Here is a 17,964-nt window from a genome sequence, read left to right as displayed (position 1 = left end):
ACAATATTTTCTCCATGAGTTATAGATACTTCTCCGGCACAATTCAGGCTGGCTAGATATGAACTAAAGTTTTTATCTATATCCTCAACTAATTGTTGCAACGGCGGTATCCATTTCTTGCGAATATTTTCCATCTCTTGATTAATGTTGTGAACTTCAGCAGTCTTTGCTTCTATATATTGTTTCAACTCTTCAACGTCAACTTTTACTTTTTCAAACTCTTGAAGAACCTGTTATGCAATGTCAAAGTAAGTTTTAGAAACATAAATTAATCAATTTACCAACGAATTGCATACTACTTCGTCGCTAACGAAGTAAATACGAGTAGCAGGTTGAAAAAGCTGAGGAATTTCTGGAGATTATAGCTCAACAAACAACTATTCAATTCCATTGGGGTTTGTTTTATTAGAACGAATGTAGATCAAGCTTTACTTAGATTTTTTTCTTATAATGAATCAACCGAAAACATTGTTATTGGAAATAACATTGACCAATTCACTCGGTGTCATGTTTTGGGGTGCCCACGTTATCTCAAAAATGGCACACTCGATTCACTTCGAATTTAAAGACAGCATTCTTGGATAGTTTAGCCTCTTTGCCACGTCGCAAATTTTTTCCAATTTTTTAGGTAAAAATGTATTCTTTTTCTTTCAATTGATAAAAAAAAAGTGAGGCCACGGCTAAGAGGCTAAATTATCCGAGAATACCGTGTCGAAATTTAAAGTAGATCGGTTAAGTAGTTTCTGAGATCGCGGGTAGGACAAAATATATGGTTGACGTCACTTTTACTGAAGCCTGATCTATATACTTTTGAATAAAAGAAACGCTAATGATTTGAAAAATGTGTTTTTAAGATGTAAATTTTCAAAATTCATCCACCTCTTCAGCTGTCTACTCTTATAACCCACTTAAATGATTTCACACTCACATTATCTCCATCTGCATTGTTACCCAAACAGAAGACTTTTGCTTGAGATACTTTTAATTCATCATTAATATCTTCAATATTGTTAGGCAATTTTGAAAAAGCTTTGTTCAATTTGACAAAATCTTTATTTTGGGGTTCAAGACCATTTGTCATAACCTTGGCAGCTTCTCGCAATCTGCTTGCTTCGGTTCTCAAGGGCTGTAATTCCATTTCACATTTACGAACAGTTCGTTCAGCTGCAGCGCATCTTTCTTTCATCTCACGATATTCATTTGTTTTGGCAGCTAGCGTGCGTTGCAATAGTTTCATCTCCAACTTAGAATGAGCACCGTTTTTACTGGTCTCTATGTATTCCTCCAAAGCTTCATTATATTTCTTATAAACTTTGACTTGCGCTTTTACGACAGCCTAGAATTATCATCGTAATTACATTCAAAGGCATATACGATTATAAAATAGGAGAGTAATGAGTTATGGCCATATTACAATTTTGCAGATATGTGTAATTAAGCAATGTATACTAAAGTTGACAAACACTGATTCGCGTATGTTTCGAAAAATCTAATAAAATTTGGGGGAATGCAATCCTGTTTAATCAATACAAGACATCCACACTTACCTGAATTTCTCTCTTACACGTTTCCTTGATTTCTTCGATACTCGTTCTCTGCGCCTGTAGCAAATCGATTCGTTGTGTTGTCATCGCGATTCTGGATCTGACTGTCTTCATTTGTTCAATGTGATGCTGACACTGTCCTCTTTCTGCCCTAAGTTCTACCATTTCTTTCTCAGCGTCCTCGAGTTTTTTTTCAATTGCCAGAACTTTTTGTGCTACTGCTGTCTTACGTTCCACAAGTAATCTCAATCTAAAATAAAGATTAGAATATCATTTTCGTGCAATAATAAGTGCGCAACCATTTAAATTTTTACCGTTGTTGGATGTCATTCAGCTTATCGGTATCCAGGATTACAGAAAGAGAACCATTGCCTGCAACGGTTGACATTTTGGTGGATTTTTCGCGGGTGTATTTAGACTGAGATACAAAGTATGATTTATTTCCTGCAAGTTGTAGAGAAAAATTGTATTAATGAACACATATGAGGTGATCCGAAACGTCTGTATCCCTTTGTGACGTTGGATTCCTTGTGAAAATGTAAGACAAAAATTATTGATGCATGAACAAACAACAGTTTTCAAAGTATGTAAGGAAAATAAGTACAATTATCACTATTCTTTCATTACCGTTATTTGAAGCTGCATCCAAAAGTCCAAGACTTATTTTGTACAAACTGTAGGTGTTACTAGGTAAATCTTCAAGATAAACTACACAGGTTTATTACTGTTTCTACGAAATTAGAATGCATGCTAAATGCACAACACGATTACTTTGATAAAAATGATTTTGGTAACTAATATTGAAAGGTGATTAAAGTGAGGAGTATTACTAATGATACCAACTTTTTGTAACATTTTTACTAGGAATCCAGTGGTACAAGTGTAGAATAACTATATTGGGTAAATAATTTTACTAATAATACATACGACTATAAAAGCAATTTATTGCCCAAGGAACGTCTTGAGCGTTATTTTCAACACTGTCATTCCCCACTGGTATGTTGTGTATACGATAGTTCATTACCAAATAGTTGAGAATAGTCTGAGGGGCGTCGACAAGTGAGCTCAAGTAGTACTCAAAGCCATATTGTGCAATATTCTCGATAGGTATATTAGGATTCATGTTGATTATTTTGTCAGGATCTGAATGAACGCAATTGATTTGGAGTTTTTCCTGATCTCTCAAAAACTGCATCAGCAAATTCATGTCTTGTTTGTTCTCACAAACAAATGCGCATAAATCACGATTTGAAATAATATTCTCGAAATACTTTGAATATTTTGCACTTTTGACGTTAATTTTGATTAACATTGGTTCGTGAATTATGCGAGAGAATTTGTCAGTGTTCTCTCTCAACCATACGACAGCCTTGTATGCATCCTGGCTCCTCTGCCTCAACAACGCTAAACGTTGCCTCTCCACGTCTTTGACAGACTGCAGCTCTCCCTCAAGGACTGGAATCCATTGCGAATATCATTTTTTCATTAAAACGTAAACGAGTGAGATATTTTACTGAAATTCAACGACTTAGATTCATTACTTTCAAATCTCCAAGTAAGAATTGAAAGAAAATTTAAAGTACCGTTAACATTTCATGGAATATTATGAATTTTCTGATGGATAGGCTATGTAAATATAGAGGAAAGTTTCTGCCCAGCTATAAAGACCAAACGGGATGAACAGAAAAGCTATACGTTTTGGTTGTTCAAAAAACACGACTGACAAGTTTCGGTATAGCAACTCTTGACCAGTATTCATCTAAATTTAGTATTTCCACATAATTCAAAGTGGGAGAGTAACGCAATTCAAGAAGCTGTTAAAAATACATAAATTTTAGAGGAAGATGGCTTAATGTGCGAGGAAAACCTCGAGTTTTAATTGTACCAGGTCGAAATTCGAGAATTGCTAGCCTTTGCGATGCTTTAATATCTGTTTTTATAGGATTATAGGATTTCTGCTAATGCCTACCTCGTATTTGTGACCTGATCTGATCCTCCTCTTGTTTGAATCTATGTACGTGACTTGCAAACTTGTTTATGAAAGCTCTGTGATTTTCGATACGATGTAATATATCTTGTTGTTTTTCCACCAGGGATTTCTCTGAAACGAGAATCATATACCACAATAGATAATTTTATTGTAACGCAAATTTATTGCCAACATATAATAAAAATTTACTTTGCATTATTTCTTACCATCTCCAAACTCATTGGTAATAAGTTCGAGATCATTTTCAAGCTTGCTTTTCATCTGTTGTGCATTGGCAATCTCCTGATCGCGAGTTACTTCTGCATGTATTTGAGCCGCAAGTGATTTGTCTCTTTCCTGAATTTTTTCTTCGTATGACAAAAGTTGATCAACCATATTTCTCAAGTTGCGAGCTTTAGTCACCAATTGTTTACTCTGAAACAAACGAACTCTATACTGTTGTAACGACATGAAAGGGAAGACTGAGCCACCCGTTGCTTACAGCAAAATAAATAAAGCACTTTGGGCAAATTAAGAAAAGATTAAATGTTAAGGTAAATATTCATTATCTAAATTTCCTGTAAGATATCAATCGAATTAGTTAACATACAAAATTATTGAAACTTGCAATAATTAAGTTCCTTTAGAGCACGATTTACTTAGGAGTTTTATTTTTTGATGATAGATCAAAATCCCCTGCATGTTTGTAGAATACCAATCTTCTCACCAAAATCTTATCAGCGTCAATGTTTCAAAGGAACTCAAGACGGCAATTTTTCAAAGAGTACTTACTTGTGAATTAACTGCACGCTCAGCATCACTATAACGAGACGTTATCTTGGTCACATCTTTATCAATTGGTTTCATAGCTTCTCTTAATTTTTCTTGTTCTTTGGAAGCTGCATCCCACTCTTGCTTTGCCTATAAGAATCAAGATCCAGACAATGTAGATTCACTGTTGGATTGGATATACAGATAACTTAAATATTTCGTTCCCTGCAAATAAATAATTTCGTAAAATCTAAATCAGATATGATATGAGATGAGTTTTCTAAATACTTGAAAAAACAGTAATTTAATTCAAAGAAATGATGAAACGCAGCTTCGAAGTCTCTAAATTTTGTTTTTTACACCTCATTATTGCTTCCGAATTATTTTGTAATATATTTTTATGCATTATGTCTTGAATTGTAGTAAACTTGTAACGCTATAACCTTTTGATTTGAACCACGGAAATGTAATTTACTGTTAATCTCGTTTCCACTAGTTTTTCAAGTGGGGTCTAAAAATCATAAAAGTATGAAATTAAAAAGTTACTGAAAACCTTGTTCCAAGTCATGTAAGAATTCAGCAATTCTCATCAGTAATTGCAGACAATTACCAAATTTTCTGGGGCAGCAATCTCAGGGCTGTCAGTTTCGTTACAAAAATTTGCCCATGGCTGATTGTCTTCGTTTAATTTTATGTTTATTCTTTATGTTATGGTCTCATATACGCTTGTAGTTATTATACCCCTTTTTTGTGAATACGATAAAAAAAAACTGATTTAATATCTGTAAGAGCAGTAGCACAAAGTAATAGTTCAGTAAATTTTTAGAACAAATAAAATAGTTTATAAAAAGAAACTAGAAGTTTTAAAACCGTGTCGATAGTTTCAAGAAATCGATGTATATTTTTCAACTTTTCAAGATTATTTAGAAGATCCCATATGACTCTTGGTTCTCTGATACACCCTACCACAGCTACCAGATACTCGGTTCAAGGAGGTAAGTTGGCTAAAAATCTACTTTTTATCAATTTCATGTAGAGATTTCACGTATACATTAAGTATTTATCAAATTATTACAATCATAAGTTACAAAGACATTCTTAAAAATATAATGATAAGAAACACTGAATTTATAAATGAAAGCTTGTTGCATGTCACATGGTTAAAAATCGAATAGATTTCTTTCATTTCATTCTACAATGACTTGTTTTATTCAAAAGACTATTTTCTACAGAATTACTGGAACAAAGTTTCTTGTTTTTCAGTAGTCGATTCAATATTACCATTTGTTGATTATTCAATTAATGTGCAACTATCTAAATTTAACCACAACTATATATTCTTAAAAGCGTCATTCATCTCAAATAATTGTGTACATAACATGTGAAAATTGCAAGTTATGATAGTGAATTGTTTTCAGTCTCGTTGTCAGATATATTTAGTAACTTACCTCCATTAATTGCTGACGACCTTGATCGTACTGGAGCCAAGCTTTTTTTTGTTTCAGGTTTAAGATCTTTGTCTTGATAGCAGTTCGTTCTTTAATACCGCCAACAATCTCCTTCAATCTATCGTACTTTTGTGTCTGTCGTTCAAGCAAGTTACCTTTGTTAATCAGTTGTTCCTGCAGATCAATGTGTCGCTTTCGATACTCTTTCAGCTTAGTGTGATATTCAAGCAGTATAGGGTCTCCCACAGATCGTTCTGTGTTTTCGAGCAGCTCTTGGGGATTCATTTTAGAAAAATCTTGAACTTTATCTTGTGGCAAAAACTGACACAGATTGTCAACTTGAATGTTGAGGCTCTTGGTCAATTGTTCCACCTCTTTCAGGCTTACATGTTTTCCATTAAGCATCCATTGCGTATGTCCATCTGACGTTATCGTTCTGGTGACAATATGATTTTTTTTCCCTGGGTTTTTCAACTCGATTTCTATTTTCCCTTTCTGCCGACCAGATTTCACATACTCTCCCACATGTAACGCTCTTCCAATAACTTTTGGTTTCCCTCCCAAGCCCAGGACTATGGCGCACACAATTGTAGACTTACCTGTACCATTGGGACCAATGATAACGTTTAGATTTCGGCCTGGCTTTATTATCGCATGATCGTAGGTCCTGAAATCCATAAATTTATGTGGTCAACACTGTTGTATCAATAAATATCTGCAGTGGGAGTTACAAACATAGCAATAATAATGGTAAGATGAAGATTATTCATCTCTTATCTCGAGGATCTACATGATGAGGTTAACATTGATGAAATGAGAAAGTAACAACTTTGTCAGAATTTTCCATAATATGTAGCAAATAAATAGGTCTGTATACAAACTTACACAAAATTTTCAACGCATATCTTGACAATAATCCCACGTTCAACATTGCTATTAGCCATTGTAAATTGGTCAAGTGATTTTTAAACTCAAGCAAACTGCACTTGGCATGTATCATTTTTATCGAAAAACCATTGCTAGAGTTAAAACGAATCTCACGATCAAATGCTTGTCTTCGATCTTACACGGAGTTCAAAACTTTTTATTTTTGCGTCGGTACTACGTACTCTGGTGTGAATATACCACGGTCACCCACGACGCTGGACGCATACTGCCTTTGGTTTGAAGTTGGCAGCAGATGAAATTGTCCAGTTTTGAAGTCGCAAGCGCACTGAGGTATAGTACCACTGATATATATCAGTGTATGTAGTACACAGTGAATGTAGCCACTACTAGAGGTCGACAGAAACCACGCTGAATGTTTCTCATTCCTAATTCAATTTTTTTTCATAGTGTGATAGATTCAATTAGCTTATCAGTTTCGTGTTATTTTAGTACTTCGTACTGTGCGGGTATATCTGTTATCGGTCGTGTATATTATCCGAATAAAAATGCCGGGAAAGCCTGAAACGAGCCTGAAAGAAAGTGTTACAGGTCAAGAAGCGGAACAAACGGCGAACGATTACCACGAACAAGTTACACGTGAATTAACGCAAACCGATCAGTTGAATAAAAAGTTGCTGACATCATTTCTCGAAAGGATGAACAATTCGTCGGGAGAATTCAGCTCTCAAATAGAAAATCAGGAAAAAAATGTTGATGTTTCGAGCCTTCGAGAAAATGAGTTCTAATAGACAATCCGTACCCTAAATCGTTTCCGTATACTGTTACTAATAACATTACTGTATATACCTTTCATTTTGAGGTTATCCCCATGATCGCCCAACTTTTCGTTACAGCCGCTCTATCCGCCATTTTCACACACCATGACCGAATGATTGGCGGGAAAGCGGTAGTTGAGTCCTTGGTTGACATTTCGATACAACGATCACCAAGTTCCCAATAACGACTTCGAGTGCTTCGGTCCGACAACAAAGAATTCTCTGTTGCTATCAACCTGAAATTGGATTTTCCGATTTTAAGATGTCCGTGGCCGAATTGTCTGATCCTGAAGACAGTTTGCTTCCGAATGATGTTGACGATGAAATCGGGTCAAACACAGGTGGGTACGCGTCGGATGAAGCGATCGAGGATAATTCGAACTTGCCAGAAAACGGAAATGACTCGGACAATCCTGATGGTTCAGGACAAAGAAGGATCGATCCATCAACCTCGGGCCAGAAACGTATCGTGCGAAACCCTCAGCCAAAATTGGATGCTGAGCGACTGAAGGGGCCAAAAGGGATTCACATGATCGAGAAACACTTCGAGAACTTTAAATTTGAGGGAAAAGGCTGCGAGAAGAAAGACCTTGATCGGATGATGAACAAATTAGAATATTGGGCGCACAGAATATTTCCAAAATACGAGTTCGATGACTTTCTAGGCAAGGTTGAAGTCTTGGGGAACAAAAAGGCAGTTAAAACACATCTGACAAAAATAAGACTTGGAATGTTGACGGATGAAGAAGTCGCGTTGAACGACGTAATGGAGGAGGAGGATGAGCCCGTTCAAGACTCCGCACCCATCGATGAGTTTGACGCCCTGATTGCTGAGGAGCTTGAGAAGCAACGTCACTCCGTTACCCCTCAACGACCCCATGCCTCCATTGTTTCGAGCAATTCTAATGCAGCAGTTGGAAAAGCTATCGCAACATCCCACCCAGACATTACCGATGAAATGAAAGAAAGAATGGAGAGGAACAGGCAATTAGCAATTCAGAAAAGACTTGCCAGAATCAAGGCCGAGGAGGCGAAAAAAATCGCTTTGGAAAGAGAAGTGATAGGAAGTCAAGAAGATGTTGCTCCAATGCCAAACCACGAAAGTACAGTAACAGATTCAATCGGTGAATAATGCAAGTTTGATTTTAACATTAAGTTATCACATAAAAATACTTTCATCGATTCCCAGGAGAATATTCATGGGTAACATTTTCAATAACTGTCCATGTTTAGCAAAATATTTTATGAAAGAAATTTAGTAAGCCCCGTTGCTTTTACAGAAAATAATCCAAACATACCAAGCTGAATATCTGGTATCAAAAACTGTAACAGTCTGAATTGCCAAGAAAAATTTATTTATCCACAATATTTTATAATACAATATTTTCAAAATAACATTTCACTTATTTTGATGGGTTAACTGGTGAAGTTCTAATTTTAGAACTATTACGTTTCAGATTTTATATTTTCAATGTGAAAATTTGTATCAGAAAAATGTTTGTAACCTTAAATTTATTACACTTTACCTTGCCACACACACTTTGAAGCCCATTGTTTCTTAATATATTCAAGTATTTACACTTCCGTTTTTTACATTATTGGGCACGAGCGATATATTCATATGTACAGTGATCAATTTGTCTTAAAAGCTGTAAACTCTGCACATCGAGAGTAAAAAGCACAGTGTTTCTGTAGAACTACTATTGAATCGAAAATCTATATCTAGGTTGATAACTAAGAATTTTTGGGTTTACTCATAAATTCTGTACAAAATTCTCTACTCTGTAAATATACCATAGGATCTCTTGAAGCTTATCTTTTCGACTCACTGTGGCAGGAGCATACTTATAGTCTTTAACGCAAAGCATGAATACACTTTAAGTAAATTGCAGGTCTATTTCAAGAGCTCGTGGTGAATGAACCATTGCTTGACGCATGTTAAAGTTAGGTATATAGATAAATAAATAGCATTTAAATTACGAATAAAAAAATGTTTAATAAAAAACGTAGAATTTTATAACTACTGTTTTTTATTTGCACAACTTAAATTTTCTTGAAATGTCAAAATTCTACGAATTTACTAGACGAGAGGTTAATTACACGAAGATATAATATAGCGGGGAAACGTCCACCTGATTTTAAAGTATTCGATAGAGTTCCAATTTGACGCTATATCTTCGTATTTCATGCCAAATTTTCACCAAGATATTACAAAATATGTATGCTGTTTTGGAATATTGCAAGTTTAAGTATTTTTGAAGAGACTCCGTTCGATTATGGGTTCCGAAGCGCAAGAAGTTTCGCTACTGCTTGTGTAAAAAAATTCAAGGATCGCTATTGTATACTCATCTCCCGCGATTCCACAGTCTTAAATTTTTTATGATTTTCAATTATGACTTTATAAATGCAATTATAATAGATGTGGTGAAAAAAGATTGTTTGAAACGATACCAACGTCAATTAGTCATCCTAATCGATTCTAACGAATTATAACAGAATACACCTTATAGACGTCTCGGGTATTTTTTTTAGACCTAACTATGCGGTTTGGGTTATTTTAAACGATCTGGAAAAGCCCATTTCAAAGGCACGCTCGTGCACTAAACTGCTAAATAAGAGAAATCAAAAACAGGAAACGTGGATGTGAGTCAAAACTCCAAATGGTTGGAATTCAGGTTGACGACTATGTGGCATCTCATCGGTTGAAACGGTCGTAATACCGGACAAATTGAAAATATTTCAACGCATCAATATCCTTACTGGTTCAAATTGTCGAGTGTTGAAACTTTCAAACGATTGTAAGGAAGTAAGAAAACCTTGCACGAAGCATTTAATCAGGTAGGGCCTTAGAAAATTTTCAACAATTTTATCATTCTTCAGTTTGGTTCTCCTCTAGATGATTCATACCATAGATTCGAAATTCTAGCGTTCCGTAACGTGGTTACACCGTTCATAATTTTCCTTTTAATAATTCGAACTTACATGAGATTGGTGAAAAAGAAAGTCAATCCGAAAAGTAATTTATTTCTGAATTTGAGCCCAAAACCCAGTAAATGTTTCAGTAAAATATCAAGATCGCCATGAAAAAATCGCCGAGCATTGAATCTCATACGACAGTGTAGTTATTCATCCGATTCCTTAGCTTATAATACGGCGTATCTAGTGACGTGTGTCGTACCAGGCTTGAAATACGAGGATTCTCGCCGCGGCCACGTGCAAGCCAAACATGAGATAAGAAGCGCATATATGCACAGATATCGCGATCACGGTGCACGCTAGTAGATGATACGCGTATCGCGCCTTGGTGCCTAGGCAAGTTCCTAAACGCACGATCGTGGATCAACTTTCCCCGGATGAAACGGCCCAGCAGCTTTAGTGCCTCCGAGTCTTCCCTGAGATTCGTCACGTCACATAAGGCTGTTGGTCGCGGTGTTACGAGTCAATTTACGCGCAACCTGTCAAAACACGCTGTACGCACGTCCGCGGTTAATTAGTTTCCGGATCGTTGACTCCCGCCCTGAATGTGCGGTCATATCGCGACTGCTCTCACGTGCGCAGCCAAGCGAATCGAGATGACTTACAACGTCCCGGCTGTCGTTGCGATTGTAAGAACGGTAATTTCGCTCGGCCTCCTGCTTCCACCCGCAGCCTCAAGGGCCCTGGAATTTCCGCCAAGCTTTGCGCCGCCGCCGGCCGAAAAAGCTTCGATGCCCGCCGATCACAGACGGACATCCAGAGAGCTCGAGGAAAGCGCCATCGCCGCTCTGTCCAAGCTCGCCAACCTTCGATTTTCGAGTCCCGAAACGGTTCGGTCTTTAGTCCCAGAAGAAATGGCGCCACCGGAAGCGGGGACTAACTTCCGTGAACCATCACCGATTGCCGATTCGCCGGTAGAGTTTCGGCGTGCCGAGTTCAAACCGAGGAAGTTCCAGTGCCACCCGATCGAGGATATCTTCATTCCGGCGGTTGGTAAGAACGTTCCGGCGTACATCTGCAGCCTCCAATCCCGCCGGTTCGTCATCTCGAGCGAGAGATTCGCTCAGGACTACAGGAACCACCTCGAGGTCGACGTCGACGAGACGACCTTTCACCGGCTCCAGGCACACGGTGACACAAACGGTACTGGAAACTCTGTCGCTAATGTCATTCCAGTTACCTTGACGCAGCGACTGGGCGAACAGTTTTACGGGATTAGAAAGAGCTAGGAAAACCCAGAGGAACTTTTTTCGTTTACTCGTCAAGGTGTTTTAGATATCGTAAGGTGATTAATGAATCCGGGGAACTCCGGTGCCGGTTGACACATTTGGCGTGTCGTTATTACCCGGCCAAATTACATTCGACTTACGTACAACGACAAATTATTTTCGCTTGTTGTCTTTGCGTGGATGTGTAGATGTCGGTTTCCGGTATTTACTCACGCGATTCATACGATAAGAGACACCAGACCCCGAATGTTAATTTGAGACCATAAAATGTGTACCATAAAATGTGTGACATATTACGCATTATGTGGCGAAGGAAAAATATTTTTACCTTTATTTTAATACTGTGTTGAAAATCGACTGATAGTGTAATGTATCGTATGAGCAATGAAAGTAAACACATCAAATAAGTAAGAAATAAAAGTTTATAGACGTGAATAATTTGCGATCCGATCATCGCCACTTACACATGTGTCGTGACAATGATCATGCCGCGTTTGACGTCATTCTTAATGCCCGACGACATTCCGAAATTAGCCATCACGCCCACGATTTTTATACATTTTTCAAGTGTGAGTAATGATTGCAGTTAAATACCGATAGAAACTATTCCTGCATACAATACCGAAAGATCTGAATAAAGCGTCACGATACTGTCCGTTGAACTGTTACACGTACCTAAATTTGGATGTAGAAAAACTACATCTATATCTGTAACTCGGTTACCCTTGACACTATTTGTTCGTGATTTTGTACAATTTCTTATGTCCCTTTATAGTTCAAAATGATTACCCTAACTAGAATAGTAAATGGAGAACAGTAATGAATGATGAGTAAGTATATGGCAGAGGTCTGGCGCTGCGCGCATGTTGAATTATTGAAACTTAGTTTCTACCGCGATTTTTACACACAGGTGCTAAGCTGATTATTACAATTTATCGATGACGTCACGTGCGAGGTTGTTTAGAATTCTTCTTAACTGCCAATGCAAACCTGGCTCAAACCGTACTTGATGAGTTCTACAATAACAAAATCAGGAAAGATGTTTTTTTTTCAACGATTCGAAGACTACGTGTGGATTTGTTTTCGAGAATAACATCATTGTTGAATCGACGAAACGATAAAACGTGCGTTTGTAGGCAGTACACAATAATTACTTGTAGAAAATGCTTGATAGTTTTATAAATATTATTTAATAATTTTTTTGGTTTTTTTTTTTTTAATCATTATTTTTATAAAAGTCCGTCTTAGAAATAAAAATGTAGCATTCAATTTGAACGTGTTTTTCTTTTCTGCGTTTTCTTTCGTACGAAACGTGTAACATTAACAATTCGTTACTCGCAATTATTGATCAATTTCAATTAATCGGATTCTCTCCCAGCTGACTTCGCAGCGTTTTATAATCAGCTACACCGTCACGCAGAAAGTTAATCAACGAAGCTTCGTTTTGGCAATAGGTAATTTGGCTCTTCCTTGCATTCTTTGCTACAGCTTAACACTGGGTTACGTTACGTTACGTTAACTTAACCAGCGTCATTCACTCGGATACGTTGGCCGCGGAATCATCAGACGCAATGCCGCTGCTCTCAAAGTTATCTTTGTTCCCGTTTGACAAGCTTGAAGAATGCTCGCTCACTGATTCTGCGCTATTGATTTCCCCCATGATGATCATCGGCGAGTTGACTTCCGGATGACCCTCAGTCGGTGTTCCAAAATCCTGACTGTTGTGTTGCTGCGGTATTTCCGCCGGCAGCTCCGGGTAGTTCGGATTCAAATCGGCAGCGTCGGTCGGCTTGATTTGATCCGACTTCTCTTCAGAACCGAGCTTGTCCGAGTCCTCTGCTTCCTTGGCTGGGACGCTGTTCAACTGAAAAAAAAAGATATTGGTTCCATTGTTTTATGAGCTTAATTATGGAGGCCGTTTTGGAAAATTGACACGCGTTATTCCAAAAACAAAACAAGCCTCGAACTGGTACACACAGAGAAAATATTTGTTCAATTTACAAAACATGGTGTGTAAACATGGCAACAGAAATATTTTATTGACTTAAACTAATCTTATTTGTCTCAACAAAATAGTGATCACATCGCTGATTCGGACCGGTATTGAGCGAGTCTGCATTTTTTGAATCAGGGAAACAATTCTTTCGCCATGTTTCATCGCCATCTTTACTAAATTCAATTTGTTTCTTGTGTGTAGACACGTGTGTGCGTAGACACTACTTGTATTTGTAGTTTCGGGCTGTAATGAATTCTCTGCAATTCTGGTTGATTCAATATCGCTGTTGAACATAACCGTACGTCGAGCATCCATCGTTTGTGTACTTTTCTTTGAATTCCTGCAAAGTCGCCATGTCCGTCAATATTCATCCTATAATCACCGTATTTATTCTTAGAACGTTTCAAGAAGTACAAGTCGTCTTTTTATCATGAATGTTAAAAAAAATAGTCTTCTAAAGTTGTAACCCAAAACCATAGCCTTACAAGTTCATGCATCTCTGTGGCTAAAAGTATGTTTAAAGCACGATATACGGATACCTCAGTACGGTTACCGTTGTCATCTACTTTCTCGCATATCTATGCGAATTTTATTTCTGTTGCATGTACAATGCAATTATCACAGTCGTAATACACGTTTTGTATTTCTAGGAACGTCTTTACTTTCAAGTTTTCGAGTCTATTATCACGAAGTTCATAAGTTCGGCACGGTTATATTACGTGTTGGCTTGGCGTAAAATAAAAAAAAAAAATAAAAGAAGAAGGAAATGGATCATTGTTGCCCGTAACTACGCGATTAGTTATAGAAATTGTTTTGGTCATTGAAGGGATAGTCGTACAGGGTCTGTATGATCCACGTATTTTCGAATAAAATCAACGTCAATGGAATTGAATAATTGTTTGTTGAAATACAAATTCTCAAAAAATTCATCCACCTCTTAAGCCACAATTGTACGACCGTTCGAGCATCACATCGAGTCTCCTTATCCATTTTTTTTTTCTCGTAACATTCAATTCGGTTCATGCAGGAATCCATTTAAGAAGTGTCTTTGACTATCTACCTCATTTGCGCTCTCCTCGGAGAGGGAAATCGGTGGCACTTTTTCCGCCTCGGAGGTCTGTTCATCCTCGTGTTCCTGGGCAGTGAGAAGCTGCGGTATTCTGGACCTGTTCACCTCCAGCGTGACCGCCTCGGATTTTTTCTCACCGTCCGATCGGTTCGTCTCCCGGCGTTGCACCGCCGTTGGCGCCGGCTCGTCGAGGCTCAAGACCTCGGCGTTCGCATCGTCGTTTTTCTGCTCAGCGCCTAATTCGTTGAGCTCAAATGCGCCCGGTGTGCTTTTTTCGACCTTGTCCACACCGTTCGAAACCTGCTCGTAGTCAACCGGCTGCAGAGCGTCCAACGCGATCGGAGATTCCTTCAGGTTCTGTTCAGGGTATAACGTATAAACAAGGGTGGAAAAACTTAGCGAATGTATGTATATCGGAAGGGTTTGAAGAATTACAGGCATACAAGAAACCCCTTCATGCCCTCTGTAGTCACTTCTCACTATGCATCCTCGCGGACCTCCAGCCTAGGCAGTTCTAGCTGCATTTCTCGAATGCAATAAATAAACACATGGAACCATATATGCGTGTAAGCGTTACAGGTACCTTAGAAGATGAGTGCTCAGCGAAGGCCTCGGCGAGCGCGAGGTTAATATCCTCCAAGGGTTCATCGCCGTTTCGGATGTAGACCGGAACGTACCCAGGAATTGACGGCAAGTATTGCAGAGGTAGGGTGTCTGTATGCAAAATTTAAAAAAGAACGTCATTATAATGTTTATCAACCTTTTATTTCTCGCAAAACTTGTCAAACAACTATCACTACTTTTTATCGACGCAAGTAGTGTTCTTTTTATATGTATATGTATAGTTTGCACAAAGAGAACCAGAAGAAAAGATTCTCACGGAATTGTGTGAACTAGCAATATTTTTTTCTCAAATCGATTTGGATTCAACTGAAACTCTACAGATTCGACGATTCTACCGCAATAAATATGAATTTCAATTTTTGGTCAGGTCGAACCTTGTAACGTTGTATTACACAAACCTACTTCATACTTTGTACTAGCATTACTGTAACTTCAACCTCGTAATTTATGTCCAAATTTAATAAATACTGCATAAAACCTTCGTCAATGATAATCTTAAAATTTGACTAAAACTCGAGAAAGCGGAATTGAACCGTGAGATGGATTTTCGCGAATGAAAGCAGTTTGGCGAGTAAAAACTACTCGTAATTGAAAAAGGCGGTTTTAACGCAAGGACATTGGTCACACTGTCTAACTCAAGAATATGTGCATATTCGTAAGTTAGTATCAGTCGTATTCTGTTGAAAGACAAAGGTCTCGTTTCTCTAATCCCGAGTACACCGCAACATTCGTTCGAGGTGTGTCTTGGATGAAAATTTCACTTCACAATTCCACCAAGTTTTTACGAAAATCCGTAAGCAATGAATCACTTGTACGGGTTCACTTTGATATATAATTTTGATGATAGTAAATTGTGCGATTCGAGTATGCGTGATCATTTCGATCGTTGATAAGATAAAGATGCAGATATTTTTCTAGGTACGTGCGTACGACGTGGTCAAGTAATATCCGGTACTCACTGGCGTAGGTAATGATAAGGAAGACGAGAATGAACCCCGACCGCAGCATCCCAACGGCTCGCATCTTTGAACGGTACTGGGCCCCCCGCCCAGGGGGCTCTCTAATATATATGTACGCCCCTCTCCTCCCTACAGTGCGAACTGCTAGGCCCTCCCAGGATTCCATCCCGTTAATATCAGAGAATGAGGAGAAACATGACTAGAAACTAAAAGAAGAAGAGAGAAAAATGAGAAATAAATAAAAAAGAGATAAAAATAGGGGCACTCGGTGTATCACGCGAGCCGGATGAATTGCCGGGATGGAAACGTGGCAGCTCGACTAGCAATCAGCACGCACGCATCATCGGCATGTTTTAATCACGAAAGTCCGCAATATCGCGATGCGTGAAAAATATTGTCCGAATCTTTTTCTCTTCCTCGGATATAATACATCCAGGTATAACAGTGTGAGTGGAACTACAGAAATGCAGAGCCGTAACTTGTTACGCGGTGTTGGCCGAGACTCTAGGTATGGTCGAAAGCCGGTGGAGACAGGTCCAACCTGTTGCAGAAGCGAGTCACAAAGCGAGATCTTGCAACCTTGAGCCTCATCTTCCTGGTCCAAGATCTACTGGTGTACGGTCGTCGTCGAGTTACAATCGAGCTCCTAGGAAGGATGAAAAATACGAGGAAGGCCAGACGGATCAGGTCAGGGGTTAAAGGTCAAATTCGTAAATCCACTCGCAGTAGTTGCTCGAACAATTCGTAGGCATATTATAATAACAAAGGCTCGATGCCCTGCGGAAAGCAAAGAAATTAGTTACACCTGTTGACAGCAGTTACCTGTAAGCAATTAAAGTAATCGAGAAATTTCATCATACAAGCCTATTTTCGTTACAGGGTGTCACGAATATCGGAATCAAAATTCAAAATTAAATTCGAAGACGCGAGTGAACTTTTGTTCAGATTGGTACGAGATGTTGAGCTATTCGTACCATAGGAATAAGCGGTTCCTTTTTTAATTCCGTACCGCAAATGGCAGGGATGTTAGCTTGCGTTTTTTATTATGCCAAGCAGTTTTGTAAAAATTTCTCTTTAAAACCGTTCTCGAAATTTACCTGTAACTTGTCGGAATACTAAGACTGCGTGTCGGTTATTGATGTATTAAAAAATCTTAGTCCCGAAATGACGATATTCGAAAAAAGTATTTCACGTTCTTTTGCATAGGTCTTATTTAACATGACTTTGATATAAATATTAGTTCAAAAATAAGAATGTTTTGAAAAAATCCGCACGATTCGCAATTTTTAAGATACGAAATATTGCATTTGTTGGCATATTAATATATAATCGTGTTTGTTTGATAGATTACCTTTGGTTACAAATCGTCAAGTCATGGATTCTTAAAAAACTCTATAAGGTACCTAATATTCCACATTATCAATTCAAACATAACAAATGCCAGTTTTACCTTACACTACGAATAACAAAGAAGTTTGTTAAATTCAAAAATAAAACCCCAATGCATCCATGTGATCTCTGAATTGTCTGAAACGTAGAACGTTTTCGCGTTCTTTAGAGACTTGGACAGGTAACAAGCAGAGGTTATAACCGTTAGACATTTGTCTACTTTTTTTTATTTCAATCTAGGACATTCTTTTTACCAAGCACACTGCAGTCAGCCTCAGCTAATTTAA

General features: G+C 38.0%; 3 protein-coding genes across 7 annotated transcripts in view; 1 reads left to right on the top strand and 2 right to left on the bottom strand.

The window, feature by feature from the left end:
* Positions 1 to 6,913, bottom strand: part of LOC124303130 (structural maintenance of chromosomes protein 5) — a 151,511-nt gene extending 144,598 nt beyond the window's left edge. For 3 of the 5 annotated variants that reach the window (XM_046759977.1, XM_046759975.1, XM_046759978.1), the window contains exons 1-10: positions 6,618 to 6,913; positions 5,733 to 6,399; positions 4,306 to 4,434; positions 3,741 to 3,948; positions 3,514 to 3,645; positions 2,472 to 2,999; positions 1,859 to 1,988; positions 1,548 to 1,794; positions 929 to 1,336; positions 3 to 230 (exon numbers count right to left, since the gene is read on the bottom strand). In XM_046759977.1, the coding sequence (XP_046615933.1) occupies positions 3 to 230; positions 929 to 1,336; positions 1,548 to 1,794; positions 1,859 to 1,988; positions 2,472 to 2,999; positions 3,514 to 3,645; positions 3,741 to 3,948; positions 4,306 to 4,434; positions 5,733 to 6,399; positions 6,618 to 6,676 (2,736 nt within the window). In that variant the 5' untranslated portion in view covers positions 6,677 to 6,913. The remainder of the gene's footprint in view (positions 1 to 2; positions 231 to 928; positions 1,337 to 1,547; positions 1,795 to 1,858; positions 1,989 to 2,471; positions 3,000 to 3,513; positions 3,646 to 3,740; positions 3,949 to 4,305; positions 4,435 to 5,732; positions 6,400 to 6,617) is intronic. The other 2 variants (XM_046759974.1, XM_046759973.1) reach the window with 1 other exon arrangement.
* Positions 6,914 to 7,405: 492 nt separating this feature from the next.
* Positions 7,406 to 9,452, top strand: LOC124303134 (protein TIPIN homolog). Its single transcript, XM_046759994.1, has one exon. The coding sequence runs from the start codon at positions 7,698 to 7,700 to the stop codon at positions 8,565 to 8,567; it is 870 nt and encodes a 289-aa protein (XP_046615950.1). The 5' UTR covers positions 7,406 to 7,697; the 3' UTR covers positions 8,568 to 9,452.
* Positions 9,453 to 12,044: 2,592 nt separating this feature from the next.
* Positions 12,045 to 16,443, bottom strand: LOC124303133 (uncharacterized). The gene is made up of 4 exons (XM_046759993.1): positions 16,289 to 16,443; positions 15,289 to 15,419; positions 14,697 to 15,062; positions 12,045 to 13,504 (listed from the first exon to the last, which is right to left on the bottom strand). Exons 1-4 carry the CDS (start codon positions 16,350 to 16,352, stop codon positions 13,175 to 13,177), a joined length of 891 nt encoding a protein of 296 aa, XP_046615949.1. The 5' UTR covers positions 16,353 to 16,443; the 3' UTR covers positions 12,045 to 13,174.
* Between the last annotated feature and the right edge of the window lie 1,521 nt (positions 16,444 to 17,964).

The sequence above is a fragment of the Neodiprion virginianus genome, chromosome 4, assembly GCF_021901495.1.
Source record: "Neodiprion virginianus isolate iyNeoVirg1 chromosome 4, iyNeoVirg1.1, whole genome shotgun sequence".
In the NCBI taxonomy this organism is placed as follows: Eukaryota; Metazoa; Arthropoda; class Insecta; order Hymenoptera; family Diprionidae; genus Neodiprion; species Neodiprion virginianus.
Note: the sequence above shows the minus strand (reverse complement) of the source record. Positions and strands in the feature narration are given on the sequence as shown.